Source organism: Theropithecus gelada, chromosome 9 (assembly GCF_003255815.1).
Source record: "Theropithecus gelada isolate Dixy chromosome 9, Tgel_1.0, whole genome shotgun sequence".
NCBI classification, from domain to species: Eukaryota; Metazoa; Chordata; class Mammalia; order Primates; family Cercopithecidae; genus Theropithecus; species Theropithecus gelada.
Genome location: NC_037677.1, coordinates 62,643,395 through 62,656,708, shown reverse-complemented (window position 1 = coordinate 62,656,708; position 13,314 = coordinate 62,643,395). Strand labels below are relative to the sequence as shown.

General features: G+C 50.0%; 1 protein-coding gene and 1 non-coding gene across 4 annotated transcripts in view; both read left to right on the top strand.

The window, feature by feature from the left end:
• SLC29A3 (solute carrier family 29 member 3) overlaps positions 1–13,314 on the top strand; it is a 50,193-nt gene that overhangs the window by 2,760 nt on the left and 34,119 nt on the right. For all 3 annotated transcript variants that reach the window (XM_025397777.1, XM_025397778.1, XM_025397776.1), the window contains exon 2: positions 1,023–1,321. In XM_025397777.1, coding sequence (XP_025253562.1) covers positions 1,023–1,321 — 299 coding nt within the window. The remainder of the gene's footprint in view (positions 1–1,022; positions 1,322–13,314) is intronic.
• LOC112632295 lies at positions 9,565–9,668 on the top strand. The gene has a single exon (XR_003121352.1). It is a non-coding gene; the product is annotated as a small nucleolar RNA U13 (small nucleolar RNA).

The window sequence follows — 13,314 nt, the reverse complement described above, 5'->3', positions numbered from 1 at the left end:
GCAGGAGAATGGCGTGAACCCGGGAGGCGGAGCTTACAGTGAGCTGAGATCGGGACCCTGCACTCCAGCCTGGGCGACAGAGCGAGACTCCGTCTCAAAAAAAAAAAGAAAGTAGCTGACTCCTGGTAGGGCGTGATGAGCAGAGGTGGGACCCAGGCAGGAGCTGCAAACCCAGGCTTGACCATTTACCTAGTCTATGGCCTTCTGTTCTTTGGACCTCTCTTTCCCCACAAATGAAATGGGAATGGACTATCAGAGGCTACACACCAGCTTATGGAGGCAGCCCTAGACACTACCAGTTTTTTAAACAATTATTTAATCTGAAGGTTTTTATTTTTATTTACACTTTTAATTTTATTTTGGAACTGATAATAAACTAGGAACATAGTTAAAAATTCAAGAGGCACAAATAAGAATGCAGGGAAGTCTCCCTCCTTAGAGGCAGCCACTCACTGTTAGAAACTTCTTATGTAGCCTTCCAGAGATATTATATGCATATACAAATACATATGCGTATGTATATTTTCTCTCCCCACTTTTTTTACACACATAGTAGCATATTCTACATACTATCCTGCCCCTTATTTCTTTCAAATAAAGTCAAAAAGGGTTTAAAGATCACTTTGCCCATCAGGGGTCCTAATTCTTTTTTTATGGCTGCACAGAACTGTGAATGCCTTTAGACTAGGTTTGCCTTTCTGGGTACATTGCCACAGTCCCCACTATCATGCAGTGGTTTACACCCAGCCTGTTCCACAATTATGTGCTACCTCTGTTGCACTTGCATAGTTGGGGTGACCTCTGAGGACACTTACAGTTCTGACATCCTGCCCTTCTCCAGGTCTAATTTTTGTCTTTCTCCCTGATCCTTAAAATGAAGTTCTCCAACCAGGCTTTAGTGACTTTACAGAGCCCAGGGTGAGGGGGCATGGTCATTTTGTAGGCTGGGTGGGTCCCCAGCTGTCCCCAGCCTCAGTTTCTACTTACCTACCCTGTCTCTGTTGCCCTTCTTGCTCCAATAGTGGCCATTGCTTCAGAGGACGACTTTCAGCACAGTTCAAACTCCACCTACAGAACCATAGGCAGCAGTCTCCAAGCTGACCAGGAGGCACTGCTTGAGAAGCTGCTGGACCACCCGCCCCCTGGCCTACAGAGGCCCGAGGACCGCTTCTATGGCACATACATCATCTTCTTCAGCCTGGGCATTGGCAGTCTACTGCCATGGAACTTCCTTGTCACTGCCAAGGAGTACTGGATGTTCAAACTCGGCAACTCCTCCAGCCCAGCCACAGGGGAGGACCCTGAGGGCTCAGACATCCTGGTAAGGACATGTTTCTCCTGCAAGGCTGGTGGGAGCATACAGAAGCCTCATGGCTCACATGGCAGGGGAAGATGGAGATTTCAGACACATTTCCAGCCTTTAGATTACTTACTGTTTAGCTTGGGAAGAACATGCAAATTATGGTTCCATGTGGTATGTATGGTAAACCCAAGAATCTAGAGTCCACACCTCCAGGGGTATGAAGGTATGGACTGAATAGCATTAGTTACAGAAAATTCCAAAAGACTAGTAACTAAAATGAGATGGAAGGTCATTTTTCTCCCATGTTCAATTCTGGTGGGGACAGCCCAAGGCTGGTATGACGTTCTATGGCGTTAGGAACCCAGTTGCTTCAACTCTGTGCAGCTTTCATGGCCAAGGCCACCTCACAGTACAAGATGGCTGTTGTAGGTCCAGCTGTTACATCAGTAGGTAGAAGCAAGAGGAGAAGGAAGAAATGCCTGTTGCCTGTAAGAACACTTCCTGGAAGTGACACACCTTGCTCTTCTTACATTGCATTGGTCAAAACTTAGGCATGTGACCACATCAGCTTGCAGAGCAGGCTGGGAAATGTAGTCTTTCGATGTAGCTTTATCTCAGAGAACCATGTGCCTGCTAAAATGGGAGGTTCTGTTATGGAAGATGGGGAAAATTAATCCAAAGGGATAATTAGTCTGATCACCATGGGAGAGATTGCTGTGACTTGGAGTTGGTGGGTTTCAAGAAAGGGGAGAAAACGATCCAGGTAGAAGAAAAAGGCTGGGCAATGGCAGAATGGGAGGAAAGTCCAGGTGTGTATGACAAACAGTGAAGCTGTGTTTGGGGCACAAGTAAGAGAGAGAGGTCTTGAGATCATTGCCCGGGGCCTTGAATGTCAAGGTGAGGAGTCAATTTTGTTTAGTTGACAGGGCTGCTCACTTTGCTGGGTGACTTTTCCAGAGAGGTGGGGGTGGTAGGGGAAGAGGATTAAAGAAAAAAATTATGACACTTGTTAAAACAGTAAGGAAAGCTTTATTTAAGACTTGTAGTAGGGGAGATAAATGGAGTCCAACTCTGAAAAGGAGACATGGGGATTTATAGCCAAGGGGCAGCATGAGGGGCTGGAGGATGGCACATTTCTAAGAGGAGAGTCAAGGCGAGGCCTCTGCTTGCTGAAAGCAGGCCCAGGACTTACACAGTCGACCCTTGAACAACAGGGGTTCACTTAGATGCAGATTTTTGTTTCAACCAAATGTGGATGGAAAATGCAGTATTTGTGAGTTGTGAAACCTGCATATACAGAGGGCCAATGTTTCCTATTTGTGGTTCTGCAAGACCGACTGAGTATGCTCGGGTTTTGGTACCTGGGGGGGATCCTGGAACCAATCCCTTGAGTACACTGAATGGTGTGAGGAGCTTGATCGGATTTGAGAGAAGGGAATATTCTGGCTCAACTGGCCTAACACGATGCTTGCTGAAAGCAGGCCTAGGACTTACACAGTCTACTCTTAAACAATATGGGTTTGAATTGTGTTATATGTGAAGTTTTTCAAACAAATGCTGATGGAAAATGTGCTATTAGTAGAGTTCAAAACCTGATTATAGGGAGAGCTGGGTTCCACAAGGCTGACTGGAGACCTGAGTACGTGTGGATTTGGGTATAGGTGGGAGTCCTGGACCAATGCCCTGAGTATATGGAGAGACAGCTGAACATCAGAGGTGGGGAATGAGGAACTTGATCAGATCTCAAAGGTGGGGGTGTAGCAGGACAAGCTGCAGACAAAACTCCTCAGACACCGGATTAAAGAAAGAAGAGGTTTTTTTATTTGGCCAGGAACGTTGGCAGACTTGCGTCTCAAAAGCCAAACTCTCTGAAGACAGAGTTCCTGGCCCTTTTAAGGACTTACAACTCTAAGGGGTTCCACTTGAAAGGGTCGTGATAGATTGAGAGCACATGTGGTTAGAGTGGGGGGTTAAAAGTAACCTCAGGCCTGGTCAGTGGCACTGGCTGGTCTTGCCACTGACTTCATTCCTGTTGTTTTTTAACTTTTACTTTCTCCTCTTCAGAGATAGGAGACAGTAAAAGAAATGGCTTCTCTCCTCATTCCCCCCTTTGAGAACCTCACTCACTAGTGGGAGTTCTCACTCTCATCTTCACTATCCAGGTCTTCCTGCCAGTCCAGTTCCATTGATTCCTAGAGTTACATACTCTGTTTTTTAATGGGGATCAAGTAGTTCTAATGGGTTATAGCACACATCAGGCTGGTCACTTCCTGGGCTGCATACCTTGTGCTGGGTGGCATTATACTCACAAGTCCCTTTTAAACAACAAGACTGTTTCAAGCTTTTGCCCTATCTCAGTCTGAGGAAGGTCAGTTGAAGTCCTTACTGTACAAGTCCAACATTTAAGAAAAATGAATCCCACAATGAGCTTCCTCATGCTTCGGCTGTGCATGGACCAGTCAGCTTCTGGGTATGACTGGAGCAGGGCTTGTCATCTTCAGAGTCACTCTTTAAGGGTTGTCCAGGCTTGGTCTTGCCTCCCAGGTTTCAGGTGCTGCAGGTTTTACACGGCTGTGGTGGATCCAGGCTGGGATTCCCTCTACCTTCACAGTGGTGGGAGTGGTCAGGACGACAGTCTGGGGTCCTTTCCACCATGGCCATAAAGAGGCTACATTCCAGTCCTTGATCCACACTCGATTACCTGGGGAGAAAGGGTGAACTGGGGAGAATAAGCTAACAGGGCATCTCTCATTTACCCAGGCTGAGATTGTGTTATTTTTCCTAAAGCCTGTAGCTGTAACTCAATTTCACCTAACTCTCAGGGAGTGCCTGAAGGTCCCCGCAATGTGGGAGGGGGCCTATGATATATTTCATAAGGGGAATATCCCGTTCTTTTAGAAGGGGTCCATCTAATTTTAAATAATACCATAGGGAGAGCCTGTATCCGTTTTAATCCTGTTTCCTGACATACTTTCCCTAAACTATTTTTGATAGTCCGATTCATCTGCTCCACCTTTCCGGAACTCTGAGGCTGGTAGGCGGCATGCAGTTTCCATGTGATCCCCAATACCTTTGCCGTCTTCTGTACCAAGTCAGCCACAAACACCGCCGGCCTGTTATCTGAGCCGATCCGTAAGGGCAGCCCAAATCTAGGAATAAGATCTCGAAGAAGCGTATGGGTTACTTCATGAGCTTTCTCAGTTCGTGTTGGGTAAGCTTTCACCCACCCAGAGTAGGTACACACAAGAACTAGTAAATACTTGTTACCTCCACACTTTGGCATCTCTGTGAAGTCCACCTGGAGATCTTCAAAGGGGACTGTTCCATAAACTTGTATGCTGGGCGGAACAGCTGGACCTTGCCTTGCATTATGCTGTCAGCAGGTAACACACAGCTGCGTCACCGTTTTGGCAAGGGCTGCAAATGCGAGATGTAGAAATACTGGCCTAACAACTTTTCAAGTGACTCCTGACCTAAATGGGTGGTTTCATGCACAGCCAGTACAACTGCGGCTCCTAGCAGCTATGGCACAGCTACTCTCCCATGTGGTAACCGAATCCATTCTTCCTTCATCAACTTGTCCTCCCTCTGCCTGGAGAAAGTCCTTTTCTTCTTTAGAATAAGTAGGTACAAGATCAGGTACCTGAGGGAGCAGGGGGGCTCTGACTGATGCCCGGAAGGGGGCAGATGCTGCTTTTCGAGCCTCTGAGTCAGCACGGGAATTCCCCAAACCCACCAAGGTGGAAGCTCGCTGGTGTCCTCTGCAATGCATAACTGCCACCTTGTGGGCTTTCCATACTGCTTCTAATAATTGCAGAATTTATTGTTGATATTTTATGTCCTTTCCCCCAGAGTTCAATAGGCCCTTTTCTTTATATAATGCTCCATGCACTTGAAGGGTTATAAAGGCATACCGAGAATCAGTGTAAATGTTTAGTCTTACCTTCACTGAGTTCTAAGGCCCAAATTAAAGCAGTGAGTTCAGCTTTCTGGGCTGAAGTGCCCTAGGGCTACGATCTGGCTTCAACAGTGTCCAGGGTTACCACTACATACCCTACACATTTCTCTCCTTGTGGGTTGATGAAGCTGCTCCCATCCATGTATAGTTCCCAGTCTACTGATGCCCAAGGCTGGTCCCGGATGTCAGGTCTGCTAAACTGAGTCCAACACTTCTACACAGTCATGCTCGACAGGGTTCTCTGATACCGGGAGCAAGGTGGCAGGGTTCAGGGTGTTACAAACTTCAATGGTTACTCAGGGATTTTCACTGTGTAAAATCCAAGAGCAAACTTTGGTACTTGGTGAGTCTAGCATTCATTAGCCAATGATGTCCTTTAGTATTCATTAAGGTCACCACAGCATGGGGGGCCTTTATGTTCATGTTTTGCCCAAGAGTCAGTTTATCTGCTGCTTGTACTAGCAGGGCAGTTGCTGCCAAGGCCCTCAAACACGGGGGCCATCCTTTAGAAACCCTGTCTAGTTGTTTAGAGAGGTAGGCCACCGGCCTCGGCCAGGGCACCACAGTTTGGGTTAAAACTCCAAGTGCCATCTTTTCTCTCTGACACATACAATGTAAAAGGCTTTGTCAAATCGGGTAGCCCCAGGGCTGGGGCTGACAGAAGTTTTTCCTTTAACTCATGAAAGGCTTGTTGTTGTTGGGATCCCCATTCAAAAGGTTCCTGGTCCCCCGCTTTGTGACCTCATACAAAGGCTTGGCTAATGCTGCAAAGTTTGGGATCCACAGTCTGCAAAACCCCACAGCTCCTAAGAATTTTCTCACCTGCCTTCTGCTCTTAGGCTCCGGTAGATTGCAAATGACCTTCCTCAGTCCAATAACCATTCTGCCAGGTTGAGCAGGGCCCCTTCCTCCTTGTCTGGGACCTCCTGCTCTGAGTCACCTTGTTTTCCTTTTAGCTGAGGGCATTTGTTCTCCCAATGTCCTTTTTTTTTTTTTTTTTTTTTTAAAGTTCTTGGGTACATGTGCACAATGTGCAGGTTTGTTACATATGTATACATGTGCCATGTTGGTGTGCTGCACCCATTAACTTGTCATTTACATTAGGTATATCTCCTAATGCTGTCCTTCCCTGGTTACACTGCAAACTCTGACAGCCAGGCTCAGTTTCCTTTCCAGGGCACCCCCCCTTCCCTTGCCTCTTTGGAGGGACCCTTCTGATTGCTGCAGCTAATAGGTCAGCATTTCGCCAGGCCTGACGTTCATTCTCTTTGCGGTTATCCTTACGGCTTACTGCATCCCTGTTTACAAACACCTGGTTAGCTATTTCTAATAACTGTGATGTATTCATCCCTGCAAACCCAGACTGTTTCTGTAGTTTTCTTGTAATGTCTTCTGTGCTTTTACTAACTAAAGCCATGTTAATCATGCACCGATTTTCAGGGCTATTGGGATCAAAGGATGTGTACATACGATAGGCCTCACACAATCTCACGTAGAATTGTGCTGGACTGGCCGGGCGTGGTGGCTCACGCCTGTAATCCCAGCACTTTGGGAGGCTGAGACGGGCGGATCACGAGGTCAGGAGATCGACACCATCCTGGCTAACATGGTGAAACCCTGTCTCTACTAAAAATACAAAAAAAATTAGCTGAGCGTGGTGGCAGGTGCCTGTAGTCCCAGCTACTCGGCAGGCTGAGGCAGGAGAATGTGTGAACCCGGGAGGTGGAGCTTGCAGTGAGCTGAGATGTGCCACTGCACTCCAACCTGGGCAACAGAGCGAGACTCCGTCTCAAAAAGAAAAGAATTGTGCTGGATTTTTTTTTTCCCTGAATGACCTCAGAGACCTTGTTAACGTTTGTGGCTTTCGGGGCTCCCCTTTTTAATCCTTCCAAGACAGCGTCCCTGTATCAATTCGGCCTTTGCATACCCTCTCTTTCATTTGGGTCCCACTGGGGGTCTGTTCCTGGGAACTGGGTCCTCACATACTCTTGGGGGTTTGGTAATCAGCCGGTACATGTTCCTCTAGCCACTTAGTTGCTGCTTGGAGCACTCTCCACCTTTCATCTGTGTTAAAGAGGAACATGAGCAACTGGTGGCAGTCAGCCCAGGTGGGGTTGTGGGTCTGGATAATAGTTTGGAGCAAATCAATTAGAGCTTGTGGCTTTTCAGTATAGGATGGGATATTGTTTTTCCAGTTGAGAAGGTCGGCAGAGGTGAAGGGCTGGTACACAAAAACATGCCTCTCCACCATGTGCCCATCCTCATCTATCCCAGTATACCGCTGCTCTCTCAGGGGCATTTGTATCCCAGTTTTGGGTCGTAAATGAGCTGCCAAGGGAGGGGTTTCTCCCGAGGCTTCACCTCCTCTCTACTCTACTCTAGGTGGCCTAGGGATATGTTTGTCTTGCGGAGGTGCAAGCTCTGTGGGCTCAAGAGTGGGGAGCCTCTCCCCCTGGTAAGGGGAGGGCACCGCTGGGATCACTGGTGCCATCTCCTGCAATGGATCTTCTGATGTTGGGTCGAACAGAACTTCAGGCGTTGATTTCCCTTGGTGGGTGGAGTGGGATCCTTCCTTGGCTATCTGTCTCTTTGCTACTAGCACTGCTGCTGCCTGCCCTCTTAGCCACTGTGGGGGATCTAGCGTCAGCTGTAACCAAGTGTCTATGTATGGGAACTGGTCTGAGTATCCTGACTCACCAGTTACCTTGTGCCATACCTTAGAAACAAGAGACCTGTCCAGGCTTCCTTCTGATGGCCAACCCACTTCTAATGTTGGCCAATCTATTTCACACAAAGTTCTAAGTTTTCCTGGTGTCATAGTAACCCCATAGTCTCCACTAAATCCTTCCTTGAAATTTTTCAACATAGTTCCTAGCGGACTGGGCATACTTTGTGTCTGATCCATGTTTCCTCGAGACAAAACACCACGCTCACACCACACGCGCACCACAGAACAAAGAACAGGTAAAAAGGGCACCCACAACTTTTTCAGTTTACACCAAACCAGAATCAAAACCAAAATCAGAGTATCCAGAAATCCAAGCCAGGTCAAAACCAAAATATCAAGCAATTCAAGTCAACTCAAAAACCAAAGTGCCGGTACAGGCACACTGTGGGTGATCAGGCCACGCTTCCGCTCAAATGGAGTGGGCAAGTTCCAAAGACCAGTCTTACCAAGTTTCAGATGTCCAGACTTAAAGTGCCAGTTCCTTCCCCGTGTTCAGCCACTGCGCTGATCCTCTGTGGGGGCCTGCTGTGCACTGCTCTGACGAGGCGTTCCAGCCGGGCAATTGCCTACCCAGGAGCGTTCTCAGGATCCGCGTCGCTCAGGCTGGCCGGAGTCCCCCGCAGGGTTGTTCCACAGGGCAGGCCTAAGCAGCAGCTTCGACCGTCTGTTAATCACCTCGCCTCCCAGTCAGGTGAACCAAGAAATGTAGCAGGACGAGCTGCAGACAGAACTCCTCAGACACCGGATTAAAGAAGGAAGAGGTTTATTTATTCGGCCGGGAGCGTCGGCAGACTCACGTCTCCAGAGCCGAGCTCTCCGAAGACAGTGTTCCTGGCCCTTTTAAGGGCTTACGAGGGGTTCCACGTGAAAGGGTTGTGATAGATTGAGAGCACATGTGGTTAGAGTGGGGGGTTAATCTTTTAACCTCAGGTCTGGTCATCAGTGGCACTGGCTGAAGTCATCTTGCCACTGACTTCATTCCTGTTGTTTTTCAACTTTTACTTTGTCCTCTTCAGAGACAGGAGACAGTAAGAGAAATGGCTTCTCTCCTCAGGGGCATGCTGGCTAATCTGACTTGGCAAGATTCTTGGCTAAGACTGGGTTGGGCAGGCAGAAGTCAGGACTGGGGTTGGGGCCAAGGTCGAGGATGGGGCTCAGAGGAACCTGACGGAAGTTTGGTCAAGGAGAGTCTTGGTCAGGAGCCTCCGTTTCCACAGCTAATCCAGGCTGGTGTCTGTTGTCACTTGAGAGCATGGGGAGGCAAGGACTTCTCCGACAAATGCCAAGATGGGATGTTGCCAGCTGCCCAGCTGTGCCCTTCTTCTCTAGGGGTGCCTCAGAAACAAGAAGGAGGTATGCTAGCAGACCCCAGCCGCACCTTCCAGTGGCCCAGGAGGTGGCTCATCACTGCTTCCCAGAAGGAAATCCTTGGCCTCGCCCCAAGGAGCTGTCCTCAGTTTTATAGGCATGAATCTGCCATAGCGAGGGAGGCATCCCTGTTGTCCATCTCAAGGACTCACTGCGGCTACACATGTGGATCACCCAGGGAGCTTCTTAAAAAAACACCAGTTCATGGTCCTTTTGTAGTTCATGAACGTGATGACTGGGTTTCCACGCACATGTGTGAGATGGGCCTCCCTCAAACCTTGTTGTGTCATTGGCACATTACCTGTCCAATGAAAAGGAATAAAAATACCAGTGTGGGCCATGCCCTAGGGATTCTGATTAGATTAGCCTGAGCTGGGGTGTAGACATTGATATGCTTACAACTTCACACTTCCACACTCCCCTACTCCACCCCTCAACTCCCCCCATGATCTGACACATCTGACACCTGTGAGGGCCTTTTCTGTTAACTGAGGAACTCATAGATGCCTCCCGGGGCCAGAGCAATGGGATATAAACCATTTCTAAGGCTGAGGAAGTGCCACAGGAAGGCAGCAGAGTAGTTTACAGCCTCTCGACTCAAGGTGTGGTCCTCAGACCAGCGGCCTCACCTGGGAGCTTGTTAGTGATGCGGTCTCCCGCCCACCCGAGGCCCATTGAGACAGGGCCTGTGAGCTGCCAAGCCCTTCGGGTGACTGAAGGGCACAGTAGGGTTTGTGGTGCACTGGACAGGGCTTGGCTGTGTGACCTCTCCGTGCTGCCTCATGTTTCTGGACTGTATTAGTACTTTTTTTTTTTTTTTGAGACAGAGTCTTGCACTGTCACCCAGGCTGGAGTGCAGTGGCACAGTCAAGCCTCACTGCAGCCTCGACCTCCCTGGGCTCAAGTGATGCTCTTGCCTCAGCCTCCTGAGTAACTGAGACTACAGGCGCACGCCACCATGCCTGGCCAATTTTTTTGTATTTGTTGTAGACACAGAGTCTCACTATGTTGCCCAGGCTGGTCTCAAACTCCTGGGTTCAAGAGATCCACCCGCCTCGGCCTCCCAAAGTGCTGGGATTACAGGCATGAGCCACCACACCCGGCCATCTTTCTGGTATGTTAAAGGAAGATATTTTAATACTACCACCAACTTCTTAGGGCTGTTGTGAGGATTAAGTATATTAATATGTGTTAAAAAGCAGTTAGGACAGGCCTGGCACGCCTATCCGAAGTGCCGTATAAACTATGATTGTGATGATCGTTTGGAGGATGGGGCCCGTGCTTCTAAGCTGTCTGCAGCCCTGGTGCATTTCTGCAGGCGCAGGCTTAGCCCGGGTGCTTTACAATCCACTTTTATTTACCAGTGACTCCGATGTCCCAGCTTTCTGCCAGCCGCAGTAAATCACCTGGCCTACTGGGCTTCCTCCAGAAGGTCCCTGCCTGTCTCGGCCGGCACAGAGCTAGATTGCGTGTGCACCTGCCCTGCCCCTCCTCTGTCCACCACCAGGCCCCCAGGATCAAGCAGCCTCTGGAGGGAGGGGTGCCCAGGCTTGGCTCTGGGAGCAGCCCTCGCCCTGGGTACTGCTTTCACCGCAAGGCGATCCCTTCCCAGCTGCAGGCACTTGGCATTCTGAGGCCTGCTACGATGCTTTATGGCCTCTCTCCAACTGCTGGCAGGTGCAGATGTAGTACCTGCGGCTGCCCGGAGCTCCTGGCTCTTGGCATCGGAGATGAGAGACCTGTCACCCCTCGATTCATGGGCCGGGTTTGGGAAGCGAGCATGCTGGGGCGTTTCTGCATTTTGCGGGCCATTTTTCTTTGCCTCATTCCTCATCCCAGCCACCCACCTCCCCAACTCTTTCCTCCTCTCTTCCTGATTTCCCTGCGAGAGGCTGCCTGTCTGCCCTGTCACCTGAGGGCCACTTTGGGGGAAGGAGGAGGAGAGTCAAATGGTCCTGTCTCTAGCCACCACCTGCAACTCAATTAGCTGTGGGTCTAGATGTTTATTCTTTCCTGTACTTTCCTTTGAACATTTTCTGGGGATGAATACCATTTGATGGGGAGCAAGACCCAGGAGGAGGGTTTACCCAGACACCCCCTCCCCCAAATTATGTCACTTTCAAGGTCAGTGGGCTCATTTCCTTCTGCCTGGACAAATGTGGGGATGCCTTAGTATCCTGCTCACTCTGCCCTCCTGTCTCTATTCTCTGGAATAAGAACCTCCAATAAATCTATCACAGGCCTGCTGGCCCAGGGCCAAACAAAATTAGAGCATAAATGAGGAAGAATTGATAAGAAAAGATGGCACAGGGGCCTGCAACAGCTGCCATTGCCTGAGCCCGACTCTGGGCCCACCATGCAGGCAGGGGTATTGCATGTATTGTTTCTCATTAGCCCTGCAATGCAAGTCTTCGTAACCCTTTTCTTAAGACAAAAACCAGAGGCTCAGAGAGGCTAGGTAACCTGCCTGAGATCACACAGCTAGAAAGAGCTATAGAGAATTTTATGGGGCATTGAGGTGGATAGATGATTACAGACTCATTCATACTCAGAGAGTGGTATGTAGGGTATATCCTGGAGATGCCCCACCCCCCACCCCCCACACTTTGACTCCACCAAACACCATCTTCCTTCCTTTGGAGAGCCTGCCCTTGGTCTGGCCTCCTTTTCCAGCCTGAAACCACAGGTGCCTGTGTTCTACCCCTGGGTCCTGGACCCAGCATCCCTTCTCCCTTCCCCACCTGACCTGTTTAGCTGGAGGTTCTCCCCAGCTCTGGGGTTGTAAGCCATCCCCTGCCCTGTGGGGCCTCCTCACCCTTCCCCAGGCTCTCCTGCAGGCCTGTATTGGCTGCCCTTGGCCTAGAACAGAACAGTGAGCTGGACAAGCCCCACTTCCTGCTCCGGAGAGAAGAGTGTCTGCACCTTCTCCTGGCCATTCCTTGCTGCAAGGCCCCCACAGTCGCTCTCTCCACACCTTCCTTCCTGTGTACCTCGGTCTGCCCAGGGACTCCTCTCTGAGGGACTGCAGGACACGGCCAGGTCATGGGTGAGACCTACAGCCCGACTTGGTGTCAGCAGGGCAGGGACCTGGGCCAGGCACTCTACTGATGCCCCTGTCCATCCCCCCATCTGACCAGGAGGCGCCCCACCACTCAGTCCCGGGGGTGAGGCAGAAGACAGAATCATCTCGTCTCCGGGCACGTCCCCTGAAGCCACCTCTCTGAGTTAGGGGCTCCACGTCTGGGTCTTCAGAGCAGCATCATACTTCCCCATCACATCCTGTCCTATAGCTCATGGAGACCGAGCGCTGGCTGGGTGGGAGCCGCGGCTCTCAGCACTTTGCCTGCATTATCTCATGCAGCCCCACAGCACCCCTGTAGGTCAGGAACTGTTATCATCCACCATGACAGATGAGGAGGCCTCCCCCACCAGTGAATAAAACGCTCTTACTTTACATCCTGTGCCCCTGGCACACCTGGCATGGCACCCAACACATAATAGCACATAAATATTTGTCACATTAGTTATCATAAGGCTGAGAAGGAAAGCTCCACAACCCAATCCATGAGAGTGATGCCATGGCTCTGCAAGGGAGCAGAAGCAGCTCTGGAAGTCACAGTGGCTACCAGTAAAGGAGTTCTGATCTTTCAGGTGTGTTGGCATAGACATGAAGTGGGGTTCCTGCCATAGGGAAGGTAGCCAGGTTGTCCTGGTTCAGCAAGTGGGGGACGTAGGGCATCCCCTCCCCTTATTTCCAGTCCCTTAGTTCTGGTCCAGTCTCTCAGCCCTGCAAAGCAGCAAGGCTGATCTGCCCTTGAAGTGCGGACATCCCAGTCCAAGGAGGAAGTGTTCCAAGGAAGCAGGATGAGCTTATGTGGAGAAGAGGAAGCTGGAGGACAGGTTATCAGAGGTTACCAAGTCCCTGCCATGCAGCCTGTACCCACCTCCCACTTGACC